The sequence below is a fragment of the Bufo bufo genome, chromosome 2 (assembly GCF_905171765.1).
Source record: "Bufo bufo chromosome 2, aBufBuf1.1, whole genome shotgun sequence".
Taxonomy (NCBI): Eukaryota; Metazoa; Chordata; class Amphibia; order Anura; family Bufonidae; genus Bufo; species Bufo bufo.
The window spans coordinates 325349821-325373152 of NC_053390.1; the positions used below are offsets into that span (position 1 = coordinate 325349821).

At 42.4% G+C, this 23332-nt stretch overlaps 1 protein-coding gene across 2 annotated transcripts in view; it reads right to left on the reverse strand.

The window, feature by feature from the left end:
- Nucleotides 1–23332, reverse strand: part of LOC120989100 (aminopeptidase O (putative)) — a 559812-nt gene that overhangs the window by 186233 nt on the left and 350247 nt on the right. For both annotated transcript variants that reach the window (XM_040416998.1, XM_040416997.1), the window contains exon 11: nt 21633–21676. In XM_040416998.1, the coding sequence (XP_040272932.1) occupies nt 21633–21676 (44 nt within the window). The remainder of the gene's footprint in view (nt 1–21632; nt 21677–23332) is intronic.

Consider the following 23332-nt stretch of genomic DNA (forward strand, 5'->3'; position numbering starts at 1 on the left):
GAGGTGTCCAACTTCCTTCCCTAGTTCTTAGGCCTGATTCCCTGTCCCCCCCCCCCCCCCCTTCCCTCTTATGCTCGGTGTGGTGTTTCCCTCCCACACCAAAGCGTGCCATTATAAACCAGCAAAACCATCATTTTTTGTTTGTTTGTGTGCAGCCCTGGATCCTACTGCTGCACTGGCAGGTCAGCTGCAAGGGCTGTATTTGGAGGTAGCTGACCTCCGCATGACAGTCTCTCAAATGCAGAGACCACAGGCTGCTGGTCCTAGTGGTGGTAGTGGTTACCAGGCCTGTTTTGAACCTAAAGTTGCCCACCCGGACAGATTCTCTGGGGGACGTGATAATTTCATTTTGTTTAGAGAGGCATGCAAACTATATTTTAGGCTACGTCCACACTCTTCTGGGGAAGAGAAACAGTGAGTCAGTGTGGTTAATTCCTTGCTTAAGGGGGATGAGCAGTCATGGGCTTTTTCTCTGCCGACCGAATTGCAGTCTCTCCGGTTGGTAGATGAATTTATCGAAGCTTTGGGTCTTATCTATGATGATCCGGATCGGACCTCTCTAGCTGAAACCAAGCTGAGCAGCCTTCGTCAGGGTGATCGTTCCGCTGAGATTTATTGCTCTGAGTTTAGGAGGTGGGCCACGGATACGGAGTGAAACGATCCTGCCCTCTGTAGCCAGTTTTGTCAAGGGTTATCAGAGAGGCTGAAGGACGCTTTGGCCTTTCATGAAACCCCAGTGTCTCTGGAGGCTGCTATGTCTCTGGCTATACGCATGGTTAGATGCCTGAGAGAGAGCTCTAGGGGCCCCCACTCTCAGGACGTACTATCACATGATGTATCATCCTCCTCTGATACTTTGGGTGAAGCTACTCCTGGGTTTATGTCTGGGGAAGAAACCATGCAATCAGGGGGAGCTACTCCTGGATCTGCTTTTAAGCATACTGGTAATAGGAAGGGAGTGTGTTTTTTCTGCGGACAAAAGGGACATTTTATCAGAGTATGTCCATGCATTTAACGGCAAAAAGAAAAAAGAGGGACATTTCATTCCCATCTGAATCTTGGAGGGGTGAGAGGAGAGTCAGAAAATGTGCAATTGTCTTTTACCGGTAGTACCTGATTTCTCCTGGCTGCTGAGGTGGCGCAGGAGTAAAAAAAACTGTAGGGATTGAGGTGTTTATCAACAGCGGGGCCGGGGTGAACCTGATCGATGCTCAGTTAGTCAGTACGCATGGGTTGTCACCTTGTCCATTAGAAAAAAAACATTTCCGTTTTTGCTATGGATTCTGCACCTCTAGCTCAGAAGTGTTTATCTCAAGTGGTGTATGATATCAGATTGAGAGTGGGTGACTTTCATCAAGAACTTATCTCGTGTTTTGTGTTGAAGGGTCTCCCTGCTCCGGTGGTTCTGGGTTTACTGTGGTTAAGCAGGCACAATCCAACCATCGATTGGCAAGTTAGACAGATTCTGGTTTCGGGTGATTATTCCATTGACAATTGTCTGAATACATCTTTTTCTGTTTTAACTACTAAGAAATTACCGTCTTTTATATCTGATTTTGCCGAGTGGATGCCAGGATTTACCTCCGCATCGGCAATATGATTGTCTTATGAATCTTATTCCCGGAGCTAAATTGCCAAAATCTAGGTTGTATAACCTTTCTGAACTTGAAAGACTGGCCATGAGAAAGTATATTAGGGAGAGTTTGGCTAAAGGACACATAGGACCTTCCAAGTCTCCAGTGGCATCAGGGTTCTTTTTTGTTAAAAAAAAAAAAAGGACGGAGGTCTTCGGCCATGTCTGGATTTCTGTGTACTCAATCGGATTACTGTCCGTGATCCTTACCCTCTTCCTTTAATTCCCGATTTGTTTAACCAGATTATTGGTGCCAAGGTGTTCTCCAAGTTGGATTTAAGGGGAGCATATAATCTGGTTAGGATCAAGGAAGGGGATGAATGGAAGACTGCTTTTAATACTCCTGAGGGGCAGTGTCACAACCAGACAGCTGAGAAGCTCTGACAGAAACCGTTCAGAACCTCCTCCTTGAGTTATCTTTGTTTTGGTTTCAGTTCCTCATCTCGTTAGCCTATCTCAGCTGTCATGCAGTTGGACTGATTGCTTCCCTTTAAATTCCTCCCCATAATGCAGTAGTGTGCGGCTTATACAACTTCCTGGAGTGTGTGTGCATGCCTGCTGTTCCTAGTTCCCTGTTCCCAGTTCCCAGTCGTCTGCAAGATAAGTGCTGTATATGTATTTGTGATTTTCTGTCTGCTGGATCCAGGTGACCCTGACTCCCTCCGTGTCTGTGTAGGGAGCCGGTGGTCGTGTCCCCTCACTATTGTAGGGTCTTCAGGTGTTAGATAGTCGAGGCACGTGGATATGCGACCATTCACCTTTGGGGTGTTCGCATAGGCTGAGCAGTCAGGGAGAGTCTGCCAGGTCCATGCAGGGCTCTCCCTTTTGTTCCTTAGTTGTGGATCCAGTGAGTCATTTATTATATTGCATTGTCTTGTTTCCTGTACACCATCCGTGACATTATAAGCCGCCAAAACCGTCTCAAGCATGGATCCGGTTTCACTTTTGGCTGAACGCTTCCAGGGTCTTTCATTTGAGGTAGCTGATCTCCGTAAGACTTTTTCTCAGTTTCAAGTGACCGGTTCAGCTTGCGTTCATGGAGTTTGTTCTGAGCCTAAGATCTCGCTCCCGGATACGTTCTCCGGGGGTAGTGAGTATTTTGTGCGTTTTAGAGAGGCTTGCAAGCTCCATTTTCGCCTTCTTCCCAATTCCTCTGGTGATGAGGAACGGAGGGTGGGGATCATTATATCGCTGCTCAGGGGTAACGCTCAGTCCTGGGCCTTTTCGCTGCCGGAGGGGGCACGGCCCCTCCGTTCAGTGGACGAATTCTTTTTAGCCCTGGGTCAGATATATGATGATCCGGATAGTATTGCTCTGGCTGAGTCTAGACTACGTCTGTTATGCCAGGGTAAACAATCCGCAGAGATATACTGCTCAGAATTTCGGAGATGGGCAGCTGATACTGGTTGGAATGATGCTGCACTCCGAAGTCAATTTTGCCATGGTCTTTCAGAGGGATTGAAAGATGCATTTTCCTTTCATGAGAGGCCTATTTCCTTGCACTCTGCTATGTCTCAGGCCGTTCATATTGACAGGCGTCTTAGAGAGAGAGGAGAGATCTCTCCTTCCTGTCATACTCAGTCCCGGGACAGTGCAGCGGTCTCATTCTGTGCGCAGGGGTCTCAGTCGCTGTCAGCCCCTTCTGAGCAGGAGCCCATGCAGCTGGGGTTGATTGCCTCTGACAATAGAAGATTCAGCTCACATGGGAGGGTTTGTTTTTGTTGTGGAGGTATAAATCATTTGGCAAATGTTTGTCCCTCTAGGAGATACAGGCAGTTTTCTGGGAGTAATAAAGAAACAAAAAGGAAAAAATCTTTTAAAAATGTTCCGTCTGTTACTATTGGCAGGGTTGAGGCGGAAATTGAAAGTTTTCCCTTTGCTTGTAGTTCCCGTTTTGTCCTGCCTGCTAGGGTGGCGCTAGAGAGCAAGAGCATTTTTTGTGAGATTTTTGTGGATAGTGGAGCGGCTGTCAATCTCATTGATAATCAATTTGCAATAACTCATGGTTTCCAGGTATGCACTTTGGGAAAGGATATTCCTGTTTTTGCTATTGATTCCGCTCCACTGTCTCAGAAATCATTAAAGGGCATAGTTCACAATATCCGTTTAATTGTGAGTGATGCTCATGTTGAGGATGTGTCATGTTTCGTCCTTAGCGGTTTGCCTACTCCTCTAGTGTTGGGGCTACCCTGGCTCACTAAACATAACCCCACCATTGATTGGCAAGCGAGGCAAATAAATGGTTGACTTTTGCAGAGAGAATTGCCTCACGACATCTGTTTCAGAGGTTTCTACTAAGACTGTACCACCTTTCCTCTCTGAATTTTCGGATGTCTTCTCTGAGAGTGGAGTTCAGGATTTGCCCCCGCACAGGGCGTACGATTGCCCTATTAATCTCATCCCAGGTGCCAAGCTGCCTAAATCTCGTTTATACAATCTTTCCCAACCTGAGAGGGTCACTATGCATGCTTATATCTCTGAGAGTCTGAGAAAAGGACACATACGACCCTCGAAGTCACCTGTTGCCGCTGGTTTTTTCTTTGTTAAGAAAAAAGATGGTTCTTTGAGACCTTGTCTGGATTTCAGGGAGCTGAACAGTATCACTATTCGTGACCCTTATCCGCTTCCTCTGATCCCGGACCTGTTTAACCAGGTTGTTGGGGCTAAAGTCTTTTCCAAATTAGATCTAAGAGGGGCATACAACCTGGTCAGGGTCAGAGAAGGAGACGAATGGAAGACGGCCTTCAATACCCCTGAGGGCCATTTTGAGAATTTGGTTATGCCTTTTGGTTTGATGAATGCCCCAGCCGTTTTTCAGCATTTCGTGAACAGCATTTTTTTTATCATTTAATGGGAAAATTTGTATTAGTGTATTTGGATGACATTTTGATTTTTTCTCCTGATTTCAAAACTCATAAGGAACACTTACGTCAGGTCTTGCTCATCTTGCGGGAGAATAAATTATACGCGAAACTGGAAAAATGTGTGTTTGCGGTTCCAGAAATTCAATTTCTGGGGTTTCTTCTCTCCGCTTCTGGTTTTCGCATGGACCCCGAGAAGGTCCGCGCTGTGCTTGAGTGGGAGCTTCCTGAGAATCAGAAGGCGCTGATGCGTTTTTTGGGCTTTGCCAATTATTACAGGAAGTTTATTTTGAATTATTCCTCTGTTGTTAAACCACTCACTGATATGACCAAAAAGGGGGTAGATTTTTCTTCCTGGTTGGTAGAGGCGCGTAAGGCCTTTTCTAATATCAAGGAGAGTTTTGCTTCCGCTCCCATCCTGGTACAACCTGATATTTCTTTACCCTTCATAGTTGAGGTTGATGCTTCTGAGGTAGGGGTGGGTGCGGTCTTGTCTCAGGGTTCCTCTCCTGCCAAATGGCAACCGTGTGCCTTTTTCTCGAAGAAACTCTCCTCCGCAGAGAGAAATTATGATGTGGGAGATAGGGAATTGTTGGCCATCAAGTTGGCTTTTGAGGAATGGCGCCATTGGCTAGAGGGAGCCAGACACCCTATTACCGTGTTTACGGACCATAAAAATCTGGCCTACTTGGAGTCAGCCAAGCGTCTGAACCCGAGACAGGCCAGATGGTCATTGTTCTTTTCAAGGTTTAATTTTGTTGTCACGTTCCGCCCTGGGGTTAAGAATGTGAAGGCAGATGCCCTGTCACGTTGTTTTCCGGTAGGTGGGAATTTTGAAGACCCGGGTCCCATTTTGGCTGAAGGTGTGGTGGTCTCTGCTCTTTTTCCTGAATTGGAGGCAGAGGTGCAGGCAGCCCAGTCAGAGGCTCCTGATCTTTGTCCTCCTGGGAGGTTGTTTGTGCCTCTCGCTTTGAGACACAAGATTTTTAAGGAACACCACGATACGGTCCTTGCTGGGCACCCGGGGGCAAGAGCCACACTGGATCTCATCGCTCGGAGATTCTGGTGGCCTGCGCTTCGTAAGTCGGTTGAGGGTTTTGTGGCAGCCTGCGAGACTTGCGCTCGTGCCAAAGTCCCTCATTCACGGCCATCAGGTCCTCTCCTTCCCTTACCCATTCCTTCCCGTCCTTGGACACATCTGTCCATGGACTTCATAACAGACCTGCCTCGTTCCTCGGGGAAGACTGTGATTCTGGTGGTGGTGGACCGTTTTAGCAAAATGGTGCATTTCATCCCTTTTCCTGGTTTGCCCAATGCTAAGACGCTGGCGCAGGCATTTATTGACCATATTGTCAAATTGCATGGTATTCCTTCAGACATAGTCTCTGATAGGGGCACGCAGTTTGTTTCCAGATTCTGGAAGGCTTTCTGTTCTCGCTTGGGGGTTCGGTTGTCATTCTCTTCTGCTTTCCACCCGCAGTCGAATGGCCAGACAGAGCGCGTCAATCAGAATCTGGAGACATATCTGCGCTGTTTTGTGGCGGAGAATCAGGAGGATTGGTGTTCTTTTTTGTCCCTTGCTGAGTTTGCTTTAAATAACCCTCGTTAGGAGTCCTCTGATAAGTCACCATTTTTTGGTTCATATGGGTTTCATCCGCAGTTTGGGACTTTCTCGGGAGAGGGGTCTTCTGGTTTACCTGATGAGGACAGATTCTCCTCGTCTTTGTCATCTATTTGGCAAAAGATTCAGGATAATCTAAAGAGCATGAGTGAGAGATATAAGCGTGTGGCAGATAAGAGACGTGTGCCTGGTCCGGACCTGAATGTTGGTGATCTGGTGTGGTTGTCTACCAAGAATATCAAATTGAAGGTTCCCTCCTGGAAGTTGGGTCCTAGGTTTTTTGGGCCTTACAAGATCCTGTCTGTCATCAATCCTGTTGCCTACCGTCTTGATCTTCCTCAGACTTGGAAGATCCATAATGTTTTTCATAAGTCCTTATTGAAACCTTATGTTCAACCCATTGTACCCTCGCCTTTGCCTCCTCCTCCGATTATGGTTGATGGGAATCTTGAATTTCAGGTCTCTAGGATTGTGGATTCTCGTCTTGTCCGCGGTTCTCTCCAGTACCTCGTTCATTGGGAAGGTTATGGTCCTGAGGAGAGGATGTGGATCCCAGCGACGGACATTAAGGCCACTCGTCTCATCAGGGCTTTCCATAGGTCCCATCCTGAGAAGGTGGGCTCTGAGTGTCCGGAGTCCACTCGTAGAGGGAGGGGTACTGTCACAACCAGACAGCTGAGAAGCTCTGACAGAAACCGTTCAGAACCTCCTCCTTGAGTTTTCTTTGTTTTGGTTTCAGTTCCTCATCTCGTTAGCCTATCTCAGCTGTCATGCAGTTGGACTGATTGCTTCCCTTTAAATTCCTCCCCATAATGCAGTAGTGTGCGTCTTATACAACTTCCTGGAGTGTGTGTGCATGCCTGCTGTTCCTAGTTCCCTGTTCCCAGTTCCCAGTCGTCTGCAAGATAAGTGCTGTATATGTATTTGTGATTTTCTGTCTGCTGGATCCAGGTGACCCTGACTCCCTCTGTGTCTGTGTAGGGAGCCGGTGGTCGTGTCCCCTCACTATTGTAGGGTCTTCAGGTGTTAGATAGTCGAGGCACGTGGATATGCGACCATTCACCTTTGGGGTGTTCGCATAGGCTGAGCAGTCAGGGAGAGTCTGCCAGGTCCATGCAGGGCTCTCCCTTTTGTTCCTTAGTTGTGGATCCAGTGAGTCATTTATTATATTGCATTGTCTTGTTTCCTGTACACCATCCGTGACAGGCAGTTTGAGAACCTGGTCATGCCTTTCGGGTTCACCAATGCTCGTGCGGTTTTCCAGCATTTTGTGAATGACATTTTTTATCACTTTGTGGGGAGGTTTGTAGTCGTGTATTTGGATGACATTCTAATTTATTTTCCAGAAGTGGAGACACATCAGGATCACGTTAGACAGGTGTTACAGATCCAAAAAGACAATAAATTGTACGCAAAATTAGAGAAGTGTGTTTTTGCTGTACACGAGGTGCAGTTTTTGGGCTACTTGCTGTCGTCTTCAGGTTTTCGAATGGATCCAGAGAAAGTTTGTGCTGTATTGGACTGGGATCGACCCAAAAATCTGAAGACACTTATGCGGTTTTTGGGGTTCACCAACTATTACCGAAAATGTATTCAGAATTATTCGACAATAGCAAAACCCTTAACTGACATGACTAAGAAAGGGACAGATGTCTCAGTGTGGTCTGATTCGGCGTTGCGAGCATTTTCCGCAATTAAGGAATGCTTCTCTTCTGCCCCTATATTGGTGCAGCCGGATGTATCACCACCTTTCATTGTGGAAGTGGACGCGTCCGAGGTGGGGGTAGGAGCATTTTATCGCAGGGCCCGTCACCTGGTAAATGGTGTCCATATGCCTTTTTCTCTAAAAAAACTTTCTTCCGCAGAGAGAAATTATGATGTGGGTAACAATAAGTTACTGGCCATTAAGTTGACTTTTAAGGAATAGCGTCATTGGTTGGAAGGGGCAATTCATCCAATCACGGTGTTCACAGATCACAAAAACCTGGCTTACCTGGAGTCGGCTAAACGACTGAACCCGAGACAAGCCAGATGGTCTTTGTTTTTCACCAGATTCAATTTCATTGTCACCTATCGTCCTGGGGTTAAGAACATCAAGGCAGATGCCTTGTCACGTAGTTTTCCTGGAGGTGGTGATTTTGAAAATCTGAGTCCTATACTATCGGAAGGGGTGGTTATATCCGCTCTTTACCCTGACCTAGAGGTGAAGGTGTTAGAAGCCCAGGGAGATGCACCAGATTCTTGTCCCTCTGGGAAACTGTTTGTGCTATCGGAATTCCGTCACAAGGTGTTTGAGGAACATCACTGTACGGTTCTTACGGGACACCCTGGGAGTAGATCCAATGCCGACCTCACCCTCGAAAATTCTGGTGGCCAGGTTTACATAAGTGTGTTGAAGACTATGTGTCAGCCTGTAGTACTTGTGCATGTGCTAAGGTGACATGTACTCGGCCTTCCGGATCTCTAATTCCGTTGTCCATCTTGTCCAGACCATGGACTCACATATCCATGGATTTTATCACTGATCTACCTAATTCTTCAGGAAAGACAGTTATTCTGGTGGTAGTTGATAGCTTTAGTAAAATGGTGCACTATAAAGTGCCAGGCCTACCTAATGCTAAAACACTTGTACAAGTGTTTGTTGACAACATTGTGAAACTCCAAGGCATTCCCTCTGACGTGGTCTCGGGTCGTAGGACTCAGTTTGTTTCCAGATTCTAGGAGGCGTTCTGTACTCGACTGGGGGTACAACTGTCCTTTTCTTTGGCTTTTCATCCTCAGTCGAACGGACAGACGGAACGCACTAATCAAAGTCTGGAGACTTACTTGAGATGTTTGTCTCTAAGAACCAGGAGGAGTGGTCTTTGTTTTTGTCTTTGGCAGAGTTTGCCATAAACAATCGTAGACAGGAGTCCACGGGTAAGTCACCGTTTTTAGGGGCATATGGGTTTCACCAGCAGTTTGGCACATTTTCTGGTTCTGATACTTCTGGTGTCCCTGAGGAGGGATGTTTTTCGTCATCATCTATATGGCAGAAAATTCTAAATAACTTGATGAATATGGACAACAAGTATAAACGTGTGGATGACAGGAAACGTATGAATGGTCCGGACCTAAGAGTGGGTGATTCTGTGTGGCTGTCCACAAGAAACATTAAGTTGAAGGTACCTTCTTGAAAGTTGGGTCCAAGGTTTATTGGTCCATATAAGATCACTGCCATTATTAATCCTGTAGCTTTTCATCTTGAACTTCCTCAGGCCCTGAAAATTCATAATGTGTTTCATAAATCTTTGTTGGAGATACTGTATGTTGAACCTTTGGAGCCATCTTCCTTGCTACCCGCTTCTGTCATGGTGGGCGGTAGTTTGGAATTTTAGATCGCCAAGATAATTGACTCTCGAGTTCTCTGTAGATCTCTTCAGTATCTTGTTCACTGGAAGGGTTATGGACCAGAGGAAAGGATGTGAGTACCGGAATCTGATGGGAATGCCAGTCGTTTGGTGAAAGCTTTTCACAGGTCTAACCCAGATAAGGTCGATCCTGGGTGCCCGGAGGTCACCCTTAGAAGGGGGGTAATGTCACAGACATTACCGCGACAGGAGATCTGTGAGACTGGCAACACATGGTTTGATCTGACAGGTTTTCCTTGTGAATCAATAGGCATCTGTGTTTTTTCTGGTAATGGCCACAGGTGTTGCTAATGTGGTCATTTAACCTTACTTATTTAGTTTTGCTTCTCCCACAATGCTGTGCAGTTTATAGCTTCAGTTTCAGTTGTGGATTGCTGGTGTGTGGATCTTGGCAGAGTTCCTGGTGCTTCCATAACCCCTTTGTAGTTAAGTCTTTCCTTTCCCTTTTTGTATTTTGTTTGGGTTCTGTGTGTTGCATTTCCCTATTGTTTGTATTAGGCCTGAAGGAGACTCCTGTTCGTCCTTCCTTTTGGAGGAACAGGTAGTCTCGTCCCTGCCATTAGTACCATGGTCCTATAGGGCTAGATAGGATTCTAGGTATTCCTGCGAATGAACACACCTACCTTTGGGGTCTGTTCATACTGGTAGTCAGTCAGGATTTTGGCTAGGGTTTTCACTAGGAGGTGTACATCTTCCTTCCCTACTTCTCAGGCCTGATTCCCTGTTCTCCCCTTCCCTCTTATGCTCAGTGTGGTGTTTCCCTCTCACACCAAAGCGTTACAGATGGGAGGTGGCGCAATCACTGTTCCTTGTCTTTGCACCCACTATTTACAAAGAAATGCACTTTTTCACAAAAGCAAATTCTTTCAGTAAAATTCGGCAAAGCAGCCGAATCAAATTTTAGAGAACTTTGCTTATCTCTAGCCATCAATATCAGAATCTTGGATAACCCCTTTAAACACTTTTGTCTAGAAATGCTACTGTCGTTTTTCTATGCTACCCCCCTACTGGAGTGACTTTAGTACTTTTTTTGCAACTTTTTAAAAAAGTCCCAGTGATAAATCTGGAGTTAACCTCATTAACGCACCTAGCCATTCCCACTTTTCAAAACTGGAATCAGTGGTTTAAAAATGCGAAGAAAGCCTATTTTGCAACATTTTAAAGAAAGAATTCTGGCTTGCAGGGTGTGATAAATTCCCCACATGATGTTTGGTAGTGTGATTTTTATATAGGGTTTCTTGAACCACATGTTTGAGGTTCTCCAATTTGCTTCCTGACAGTGGCAAGAAATTAGAACACTGGATGTTAAATGAAATATATTTAATTACAGTAGCTAAAGTAGTACACATTTTCTACAAGAAGCTTACAACAGTTACATAGCTACATACAGTACAGACCAAAAGTTTGGACACACCTTCTCATTCAAAGAGTTTTCTTTATTTTCATGACTATGAAAATTGTAGATTCACACTGAAGGCATCAAAATTATGAATTAACACATGTGGAATTATAAACATAACAAACAAGTGTAAAACAACTGAAAATATGTCATATTCTAGATTCTTCAAAGTAGCCACCTTTTGCTTTGATTACTGCTTTGCACACTCTTGGCATTCTCTTGATGAGCTTCAAGAGGTAGTCCCCTGAAATGGTTTTCACTTCACAGGTGTGCCCTGTCAGGTTTAATAAGTGGGATTTCTTGCCTTATAAATGGGGTTGGGACCATCAGTTGCGTTGAGGAGAAGTCAGGTGGATACATAGCTGATAGTCCTACTGAATAGACTGTTAGAATTTGTATTATGGAAAGAAAAAAGCAGCTAAGTAAAGAAAAACAAGTGGCCATCATTACTTTAAGAAATGAAGGTCAGTCAGTCAGCCGAAAAATTGGGAAAACTTTGAAAGTAAGGGCTATTTGACCATGAAGGAGAGTGATGGGGTGCTGCACCAGATGACCTGGCCTCCACAGTCACCGGACCTGAACCCAATCGAGATGGTTTGGGGTGAGCTGGACCGCAGAGTGAAGGCAAAAGGGCCAACAAGTGCTAAGCATCTCTGGGAACTCCTTCAAGACTGTTGGAAGACCATTTCAGGGGACTACCTCTTGAAGCTCATCAAGAGAATGCCAAAAGTGTGCAAAGCAGTAATCAAAGCAAAAGGTGGCTACTTTGAAGAACCTAGAATATGACATATTTTCAGTTGTTTCACACTTGTTTGTTATGTATATAATTCCACATGTGTTAATTCATAGTTTTGATGCCTTCATAGTCAAGAAAATAAAGAAAATCCTTTGAATGAGAAAGTGTGTCCAAACTTTTGGTCTGTACTGTAGTTGTTAAGGTTGGTAAAAGACAAAAATCCATGAAATGCAACCTGTAATCCTGCTATATTGATCCAGGGGAAGACAAAAAAAACTAACAAAAAAACCCTATGAGGGAAAACAAATCCTTCCGAACTCCAGATGTGGCAATCAGAACAAATCCCTGGATCAATGTCTATCTTCTTTCTATACATTGTAATAAGTCTCAATGTTGCCTGATTGGAATCGGGAAGGAATTTTTTATTCCCCTAAAGTGGGCAAAATTGGCTTCTACCTCACAGGGTTTTTTTTTTTTTTTGCCTTCCTCTTTATCAACTTGCAGGATAACAGGCCGAAATGGATGGACAAATGTCTTTTTTCGGCCTTATGTACTATGTTACTATGTTATTTTGAATTAAAAAGTCATCTAAACCTTTTTGGAAGCCATCTACAGTATTTGCTGTGACCACTGGCAGGCTATTCCAGAGATTCACAGATCTTACTGTAAAGAATGCTTGTCGCCTCCTAAACATAAAGGTGCATTTCCATCACTTCTATTTTGCTCAAAGAATTACTTTAGTATATTTGTTCCACATATTAAAGCTTGCGTTTCAATGCTTATCTGAGATATATTAGGAAGTCTTTGAGTCAACCTACAGTGTAAATAACAGAACAGTTGATATTCATTTACTATCGTAAGATGATCAAAACAAGTAAAAAAAAAAGGTGTATTTCCACTGAATCAGGAACATTCCCTTTCTTTCAGGAAATGATCATTCATTCAATGTCTGAATATTATGGAAATAGAATTTCCAAGAAGCGCCAGCAGTGAAATTCTAACCACAAATTCATAAAGCTGGCAAAAGACTACACATAGCTTGGCAACACAATATTGGAAAATGGCTCTAGTCAATCGTGGGTCTTGGTAAGTGGTTACAGAGCATGGAGTGTGGTATTACTGCAGCGGCTGACAAAATGAGAACCAGGGCTCAGTGTATGAAAGAATAAAGTACAGTATTTTAGCTTAGCAGATGGCACAATTTACTAATAGCCGTATCAAATTTCAAAAACAGAACTATAGACTTTAAATTCGAAATATGTTTTTTTTGTTACAACAAATGGTAATACCATTTATAATAAACAAATAAATCACTGAAGAATAAAAAATATGCATCAGGTAGGAGTTCTCTTTAGGAAAAATCCACAAAATAAGTGCATAAACATAAGCATATAAATTAATTTATGCAGGAGCCTACTTCTTCTGATATATTATTTTTACGGGTTCCTGTTGAAGACCTAAGTTCTTTTGTATTTCTTCTTTTGACTTCTTGTAGCGCACTGACTGTGTTGTTTCTAATTGTAGCTCTGACACTTGACTTGACTCTAGAAATGTTTGCCTGTATCCTGTTTTGACTTCTGGCCTTTTTCCCAATATAGTTTATTTCCCCTTGTCGCCCAACCTCCAGTGTGATTGACCTTGTCAACAGTTAAGTGGTACAAGATAATGAATGAGGAATAGGCTGAATGCTTAATCTCAAATCAGAGTAACAAAAGAATTTAGTATGGATGTCCTTCAAAAACCTAATATTGATAAGAGAACAATATCCGATACAAAAAAAGACAAAAAAGATCATAATAAGGGGAAGAGTTTAAAGAAAAAAAACCCTCAAATAATGGGTCAATTTTTCTAAAGAATTATTAGGAACACCATACTAATACGGTGTTGGACCCCCTTTTGCCTTCAGAACTGCCTTAATTCTAAGTGGCATTGATTCAACAAGGTGCTTTCTTTAGAAATGTTGGCCCATATTGATAGGATAGCATCTTGCATTTGATGGAGATTTGAGGGATGCACATCCAGGGCACGAAGCTCCTGTTCCACCACATCCCAAAGATGCTCTATTGGGTTGAGATCTGGTGACTGTGGGGGCCTTTTTAATACAGTGAACTCATTGTCATGTTCAAGAAACCAATTTGAAATGATTCGAGCTTTGTGACATGGAGCATTATCCTGCTGGAAGTAGCCATCAGAGGATGGATACATGTTCTCATTCTGTTTACGCCAAATTCGGACTCTACCATTTGAATGTCTCAACAGAAATCGAGACTCATCAGACCAGGCAACATTTTTCCAGTCTTCAACAGTCCAATTTTGGTGAGCTCGTGCAAATTGGAGCCTCTTTTTCCTATTTGTAGTGGAGATGAGTGGTACCCGGTGGGGTCTTCTGCTGTTGTAGCCCATCCGCCTCAAGGTTGTGCGTGTTGTGGCTTCACAAATGCTTTGCTGCATACCTCGGTTGTAACGAGTGGTTATTTCAGTCAACGTTGCTCTTCTATCAGCTTGAATCAGTCGGCCCATTCTCCTCTGACCTCTAGCATCCACAAGGCATTTTTTCCCACAGGACTGCCGCATACTGGATGTTTTTCCCTTTTCATACCATTCTTTGTAAACCCTAGAAATGGTTGTGCATGAAAATCCCAGTAACTGAGCAGATTGTGAAATACTCAGACCGGCCCGTCTGGCACCAACAACCATGCCACGCTCAAAATTGCTTAAATCACCTTTCTTTCCCATTCGGACATTCAGTTTGGAGTTCAGGAGATTGTCTTGACCAGGACCACCCCCCTAAATGCATTGAAGCAACTGCCATGTGATTGGTTGACTAGATAATTGCATTAATGAGAAATAGAACAGGTGTTCCTAATAATTCTTTAGGTGAGTGTATAATAATAAAACACAGTCCTCAGTAACAGCGCAGTGGAATAAAGTATAATAAAAAGTATCAAAAAGACTGATAAAAGATAGCCAGTTAGGAAGGGAGGTAGAGATATGGCCACTCACCAATATGATCACGAGACCTGCCTGGAATTCACGTACTTATTCCTGTCTCATCTGCGTACTTGCCTCTAAGTTTCTCATGTCCCATGTGTTGATCCCTAGTGGTTGACAACACTGTAATATGTGAGGTGTCAATGGCCAGTGGATATGCAGGGTTGGAGAGTTTGTAGAGAATGGAGTTGTAATATGACATCACCCATACTGCACGTATAGCGATTCACCATTTTAAACAACGGCAAATAAGTCCCAAAGAACAAGGTGATATATTGAATGTCTCAGGGTATAAATAAAGAAGTTGCAGCATAGTTCAATACACCATCTAAGAGACAGGTTTCCTTCGGGATGACTTTAATCCAGCAATTGGCCCCCCAAAGTGGGAGCAGGTGCAGAGTCAAAGCAAACACCTGAGTGAAGAAGTAACTATATAAGACTGCATTAATGCATTGCCCAACAGTAGTACGTGAATCAGGTTCAAGTAGCAAAAATGTGTTACAAGATAGACACACTATTTAGACCTTGATAATTTGTTAAAACTAAGAAACCCATCTCATTTAAACCATAAATTCAACTATGATAGCTAAAAGAGTCCACCCAAACAGGTACAGCCTAATCTAACATTGTAACGCAAAACATAACAGTTATATATCTTAGACTAAAATTTAAAGTTTTTGATTATATTGTTTTTTTTTTTTTTGTTTTTTTTTTTTTTGTTTTTTTTTACATTTGCTTCAGCCCAACAAGTGCTACTAGAATCTGTCAACACAGAGACTAAATTGACTCTTTGAAGCAAATATTTCATGTTTCCAATCCCTCTGGAAATTAAGAGTACTTTTATTTTCAGCTGCAGCCATAAAATTAACAACTCATGTCAATTGTTTCTCCTGCAGCATCCGGTCATGAAAGAGCAAGACAGTGGTGCACATCTGTAAAACATCATCTTCCGCAGAACGGTGCCAAGCAGAAACCCACTCAAAATAGCTTTTAAACATTTTAAGAAATGGAAATTATTACTTTTTATTTGGATTTTTATCAATCCTTACATTATTAAAGATTGTTTTTAAGAGGATTTTTAAGTTACGAGAAATATAAAGTTATGTGAAGCTTCTTGATGTATACACTTAAAGGCCTCAGATATAAATATGTATATGGTGCAGTGTTTAGGCTACACATCTGTTCATGTAAAGCATAATTGTGAGAATATCCTAAGTCAGGAAGAGTACTGATTAAAACCATGGCAAATATAACAAACAGTAATATATTGACATGTTAAACCATGACCAGGAAAGATCACAGAGTAGACCAATGTCTAGAAAACAATGTTAGCAATGCCAAAGGTCGAATCGTCTACTGTAAAAACGAGTGTTGAAATTGCTAAGTCAAAGTTGATCATACTTAAAATGAAGATTTTGGATGATACATAGGAGAAAGTCTTATACATGAATGATCATCTGGTACAAATAACGGAAAGCTCTTGTAATAATGTATTCCTGTGAGATGAATGAATGCATCATGTAGAAAGTCATCTTCATTCACTGACAGATGCTCAACAAATGCTGACATGTCAACTTCAGTTCTGCTTAAAGGGACACTACCATCACATTTTCACGTATTAACAACGTATATGTGAAGATTCTATTCATTTTTATAAAAAAAAAAACAGGTGGATGTTTTTGGACATAATGTTTTGAAGCTGATCCATGCATTCTACTTCCTGCCCTGTCGGTTTAACTTCTTCTTTTGTTTGGACTTTTAGCACAGCAAAACAGTCTCACTTGACTTTCTCAGAGCATTTACAGCAACTAGAGAGAGAAGGGGATAAGCATCACACATTACACTGAGCGCAGTGCTCTTTTGGGGTCGTCTTTATCTAGGCCTATCAAGAGAAAAATAGAGCTGTCATACTGTTATCTCAAGTCTACTAATCTACTATTTTACTAATAGATAACATAATTTCCTCACAGAAGCAGTAAACTAACAATGGGGTACCTATCGATATAGGAGTTTTTTTCTTTCAGCGCTGACTTCTACAGAAGACCAATCATTTGTATTTAATTTTCAATGGCATAGTACTGCCAAAATAAAACAGAAAACTGGCCATATTTTTTTTTTTATTGTATACTATGAATACTGACAAAAAAAAAATCACAGAAGTGTACCTTTAATGCCATTTCACGTAGGCATGTGCAATAGTTTTTTCATGCAAGAAGTGCTGAGGTCATTAGTGAATGCGGCATACAGTACAGACCAAAAGTTTGGACACACCTTCTCATTCAATGAGTTTTCTTTATTTTCATGACTATGAAGGCATCAAAACTATGAATTAACACATGTGGAATTATATACATAACAAACAAGTGTGAAACAACTGAAAATATGTAATATTCTAGGTTCTTCAAAGCAGCCACCTTTTGCTTTGATTACTGCTTTGCACACTCTTGGCATTCTCTTGATGAGCTTCAAGAGGTAGTCCCCTGAAATGGTCTTCCAACAGTCTTGAAGGAGTTCCCAGAGATGCTTAGCACTTGTTGGCCCTTTTGCCTTCACTCTGCGGTCCAGCTCACCCCAAACCATCTCGATTGGGTTCAGGTCCGGTGACTGTGGAGGCCAGGTCATCTGGCGCAGCACACCATCACTCTCCTTCATGGTCAAATAGCCCTTACTTTCAAAGTTTTCCCAATTTTTCGGCTGACTGACTGACCTTCATTTCTTAAAGTAATGATGGCCACTCGTTTTTCTTTACTTAGCTGCTTTTTTCTTGCCATAATACAAATTCTAACAGTCTATTCAGTAGGACTATCAGCTGTGTATCCACCTGACTTCTCCTCAACGCCACTGATGGTCCCAACCCCATTTATAAGGCAAGAAATCCCACTTATTAAACCTGACAGGGCACACCTGTGAAGTGAAAACCATTTCAGGGGACTACCTCTTGAAGCTCATCAAGAGAATGCCAAGAGTGTGCAAAGCAGTAATCAAAGCAAAAGGTGGCTACTTTGAAGAACCTAAAATATGACATATTTTCAGTTGTTTTACACATGTTTGTTATGTATATAATTCCACATGTGTTAATTCATAGTTTTGATGCCTTCAGTGTGAATCTACAATTTTCATAGTCATGAAAATAAAGAAAACTCTTTGAATGAGAAGGTGTGTCCAAATTTTTGGTCTGTACTGTATGTGGGGTTAGACAGACAGAGGGGGCTCTGATGAGTTGCCATGAACGGCCTGGAGCCTTATGAAAGCTCCCAGTGCTGTCAGAGAGAGCTGTGGTAGCCTGCCATGAATGGCCTGTGAAAATCCCATAGACTGCAATAGTATTCTGTTGCAGTTTATAGGACAAGTGATCAGAAGGTCTCACATTCACGTCTCCTAAGGTGACTGAAACATACAGTAAAAAAGAAAACATTTTTTACCAAAAAAAAAATCCACAAAATAATTTAAAAATTTATCATCTCCTTTACCAATTTTACATATAAAATAAATACACTATAAAAAAATTAAACAGAACAGGTATAACTGCGACCAAAAATATCTGAACAATAACAATATAACGTTATTTATTGTGTTCAGTGAACATCGAAGGAAAAAAAACCTGCTAATTTGCTGTTTTTCATCATGCTGCCAAAAATGAGCTCTCACACAGCCCATTAGATGAAAAAATAAAAACATTATGGCTGCCAGAAGTTTTTTTTTCTTTTTCAAGTAATAAAACATAATCCAAAGCTGTAATTGTACTGACACGCAGAGTAAGGCTGTCATGTAATTTTTAGTGCACAGTGAACACCGTAAACACAAAAACATGGTGGTTTTTATTATTTATTTTCACCCCACAAAGATTTTTTTCCCTGGCGTTCTCAGACTGTCCAGGGTTGACTTCTTGGAAAAGCTGGAAAAAGGTGTGGAAGAATAGGGTAGGTTACCTAATTCCTGGTCCAACTCAGGTATTTTAAGTAGGCTGCTAATGATTTAGCTGCACCTGTAGCAGGCATATAAGCAAGGGGCACTTCCAGTGTTTGGTGCAGATCTCTGATGATGTATGTACGATGCACAGATGATGGGCCAGGTTTATCATAGCCTGGTGGTGTACGACAGGCTATAATAACCAGGTTAGCTGCCGGATGCTGGGCCTGATTTATGACGAAGTGTACACCTCATCATAAATTAGGCACAGCATCTGGCGGTCTGTGCGTGAACTGAAATCTAGAGTAACGGCACTTACACAAACATTTTTGTACAACTATCGTTGAAAAAGTTGCAAACACGCAATCTAATGATAAATGTGAGCAGATGTATCTTCAAGGCCAGTGAGTAATATACTGGGCATGCTCACATTGCTGTGACTCTAGTGCCATTTAGTGTGACTCTGGTATAGCTAGGACTGTTTTTCTGCATAGTTAGAGGTCAGCAAACCAGGATTTATGTTTGTTTTTGTAAAAAGGCTGTCTTTTATTCCAGATCCAACATAAAGACAAGCAAGTCTTGTTTTTTTACTTTATCCATTGTGTCACTGTCTCTATCTATGTAAAGCCCATTTGGGAGAGTGTATCAACTTTACTTGCCATAATATAGTGTGCAGAAGTCACCAATTTTAGTGCAAGTACCAAAATGTGTTACTTTTTAGCATTATGCACCACTATCACCACTTTTGAAATAAACTTTCTATAAATAAAATAAACACTTTTGGCATAAAAATGAGTTTCTAGACAGATGTTATTGATAAATTTTAAAAAAGTTGCAAAAGCACAGACAGTTTAAAAATGGACCACACAGAGATCTCTCTCATATTCTTTACTGTAACAAGGACATAAGGGCACCCTCTACATTTAGAGGAAAGAAGTTTTCACCATAATCAAAGACGATTATTCTTTACTGTAACAGCAGTGAGAGTATGTCTCGGTACGTCCGTGACACCTCCACAGTCCCCTGCTCCATTAACAGTGACCTCCACAGTGCTTGCCCCTTTAACAGTGACCTTCACAATGGCCTCCCCCTTTAACAGTGACCTCCACAGCAGCCGCCCCTTTATTAGTGACCCCCACAGTCCCCCGCCCCCTTAACAGTAACAGTAAGCCATAGCGGACCGCCCCCTTAACTGTGACCTCCACCGTTCCATGCCCCTTTAACGGAGACCTCCACAGCTCCCACCCCTTTAATAGTGAGTGCCACAGTACCCCGCTGCCTTAAATGACCCCCCAAAGTGGCTGCCCCCTTTAATAGTGACCTCCACAGTCGGTAGGTCCTCTCGTCCACCACCGGTAAGACCCACCCTTATTTCGCCTTATGGCATGTCTATAGACCACGGCACACCGGCCACGGTCTCTTTTTTGTTTATGTCTACAGGTCGCACAGTCCACCACCGGCTTTATTCGGAGACGTGAACGTGTATCTGACCATCAGGCGACCTGCTACCCCAGGTCCACTGTTGTTGTGTGTCTTGTTTGTCTGGTAGGGGTTTTCTTCCCATCACTGGGACTTTTAATAATCCTAATAAAAGTTAGGTTTTAATACGTTACTACCCCTTTTCCTCACTTAACTCCTTAACAGTAACCTCCACGGTGCCCGCCCCTTTAACATTGACCTCCGTAGAAGACCGTCCCCTTAACTGTGACCTCTACAGCAGCCTGCCCCCTTAACTGTGACTTCCACAGCACTCTGCTCCCTTAACAGTGTCTTCCACAGCTCCTTGCCCCATTAAATCTGACCTACAGCAGTGAAGAAAAATGGCTGGTTTGCTTTGGAAACCTGGTGTAAAACTGTGTGCATCTCGAAACTGAAGGACCTGCGAGCTTCTATTGGCTGATAAGGGTCATGTGACCTTGTGTATGGCAGTTGGGATATGAGGAGAAAGACCTGCAGGCTTCTATTGGCTAATGTAGGTCATGTGATGGTACCATATTTGCATTTTTTGGGGGAATATCTCAGGAACGGTACATGCTAGAGAGATGAGACCTGGTCTGAAACCTTCCCGGACACCTGATGTACCTGTGTGCCAAATGTCGTGATTGTAAATGCGATGGTGCAGATTCCTTTAGCGGACATACATACATACATACACTCAGCTTTATATATTAGATATATATTGTCCAGAAACCTAGAGTGGCATACTAGGCTCTCTGTTTGTTTCTGTCTCTTCCTCTCTTTCATTCACCCAAAACGAATCACAAAACATGTTAGTACTTTTTGGAAAAGTAGAATAGGTAGAATCAATTCTTTCATCATTAATACAGATATAAATGGATGGCGTAGTGTTCTGCGCTGATCTTCATTTTGTTGGATGTATGGTGTTTTGCAGTAGAACACCAAGCATTCTATAAAATGAGGATGAGCAGCTGCAGAAGTTAGAACACACAAACCATTTACATCTTACTATAACGTAGTCTGTATCTTATTGCAGGCCTCTGCTTGAAGTAGATGGACTACAGTTATGGCCTCAAGAAGCATATAGGAAGAACTGAAGTGATAGCATACCCCACAGCCAGGTACCATTATTTGAAACGGGAGGGGCTGGTCTTTTGATGTTCGCCCTGTTGGTCAAATTCTCTCGAAACTGACCTAACCTGCCTGCATGGATGCTAAAAATGTAAATGCTTTTCTTAAGTGGGATTTTTTGACCTCTTTACTCTGCATCAGGCCCTGGAACTTGGACCATTTCTGTGGAGTGTGCCACACATCAACTAGATTAATGAATTGAAAGGCTGACTTGTGAGCCAGACCTTGTCCAACAGCAGCATCTCACTTCACAAATGCTGTTATGGCTGCATGAGCACATGCTAACGGAACAGCGCTCAAAGATCTTGTGGAAACCCTTCCTAGAATAAAGACTATTATAGCCGCAAAAGGGGGTTTAACTCCATATTAACACCCATGGTTTTCACATAGAATATTCAACAAGCTGATATACTGTAGGTGTGATGGTCAGGTGTCTACATACATGTGTCCGTACAGTGTCTCATTGTATGTACAATCACTTACTTCAAATGTTCAGGAACAGTTTCCAACAGCAAGCGCAAAAAATCCTGAAAGACAACAAATAAAGTACAAATTTATAATTTAGGACACTGTCTATAAAAACAGGTTTAGCGAATGCAAATGAAGTTCAATAAAACGTCTGTAATAAACTAACCACACCGATTCCTGCCTCTAGCACAACACTGCATCACAGCTCTGCACAAATTGTGAGTTGTACAGAAATGTATTATGACACCTATAGGGATGTATAGGGCACTACTGATATAGAATAGAGGCATATAGAAATGTTTTTTCCCAGTTCAGTGTTATTTTATGGAGATATTTTTCCCTAGATGATCCCGCTCCAAAATATGGATTCACAAGTATACCATGTACTGTTGTACGGGCTCCATGTACACTGCTGCCTGCACACAAAGAATTACAATACATATAATATCACAATGTGATATACTGGCATGTATAATTGCTTACAGAGAATGTGATGAGTTTACTTATTCCACTATACAAATTTTAGCAATTGTGAAAAAATGCAGCTTTTTTTTTACACTTGTACTTATGCGTGTTGGGGGCCAACACAATGAGGCAGGGTCATCAAACAATCAGAGATAACCCCACTGGTGGCAGGTGGGGTCAACACATCTAGGTAAGGTCAGCAAACTATCAGCATAGCCACATTGGTGGTAGGTGGAGCCAATGCAAAAACACAATAGAATACCTCTTTAAGACAATAGGAAAGAACTCCTGGCCCACATGTGTAGCTCTATAGTCACATATAAAGCATAATTTTATATACAGCCCTGTAGTTATATGTGGAGCCCAGTCATTACATATACCGTCCTATATTAATACAAGGAGCACCATAACTGCATATAGATCCCTATGATGAAAAATTGAGCACCAGAATAATTTACACAGTCCTATAGTAACAGTTTGTAAGGCTGAAAAAATGCATCTGTCCATCTAGTTCAGTCTGTTACCCTGCAAGTTGATCCATAGGAGCGCAAAAAAATACCCTATGAGTTAGAAGCAAATTTTCCTTATTTTAGGAGAAAAAAATTCCTTCCCAACTTCAATCAGGCAATCAGAATAAATCCCTGGATCAACAACCATCTGTAGTAGCTATAGCCTGTAATATTATTACCCTCCAGAAATACATCCAGGCCCCTCTTGAACTTTTAGTGAACTTAACATCACCACCTCCTCAGGCAGAGAGTTCCATAGTCTCACTGCTCTTACCGTAAAGAAATCTCTTCTATGTTTGTGTACAAACCTTCTTCCCTCTTGACGTAGAGGATGTCCTCTCATCACAGTCACAGTACTGGATATAAATAGACCATGGGAGAGATCTCTGTACTGAATCTTGATATATTTATACATAGCTATTAGATCTCCCCTTAGTCGTCTTTTTTCTGTAGTCCACCCATTTCAGTTACTGCTTTAGTTGCCCTCCTCTGAACCCTCTCTAGCTCTGCTATGTCTGCCTTGTTCACAAGAGCCCAGAACTGTACACAGTACTCCATGTGTGGCCTGACTAGTGATTTGGGAGGAATATGTTCTCATCACAGGCATCTATGCCTTGGCAGCAGCTGCCTGACACTGGTTTCTACAGCTTAGTTTGCAGTTCACAGAAAATTTCCACATCAGTGTTACCGAGTGTTTTACCATTTAGTATGTACGGGTGACTTGCATTATTCCTTCCCATG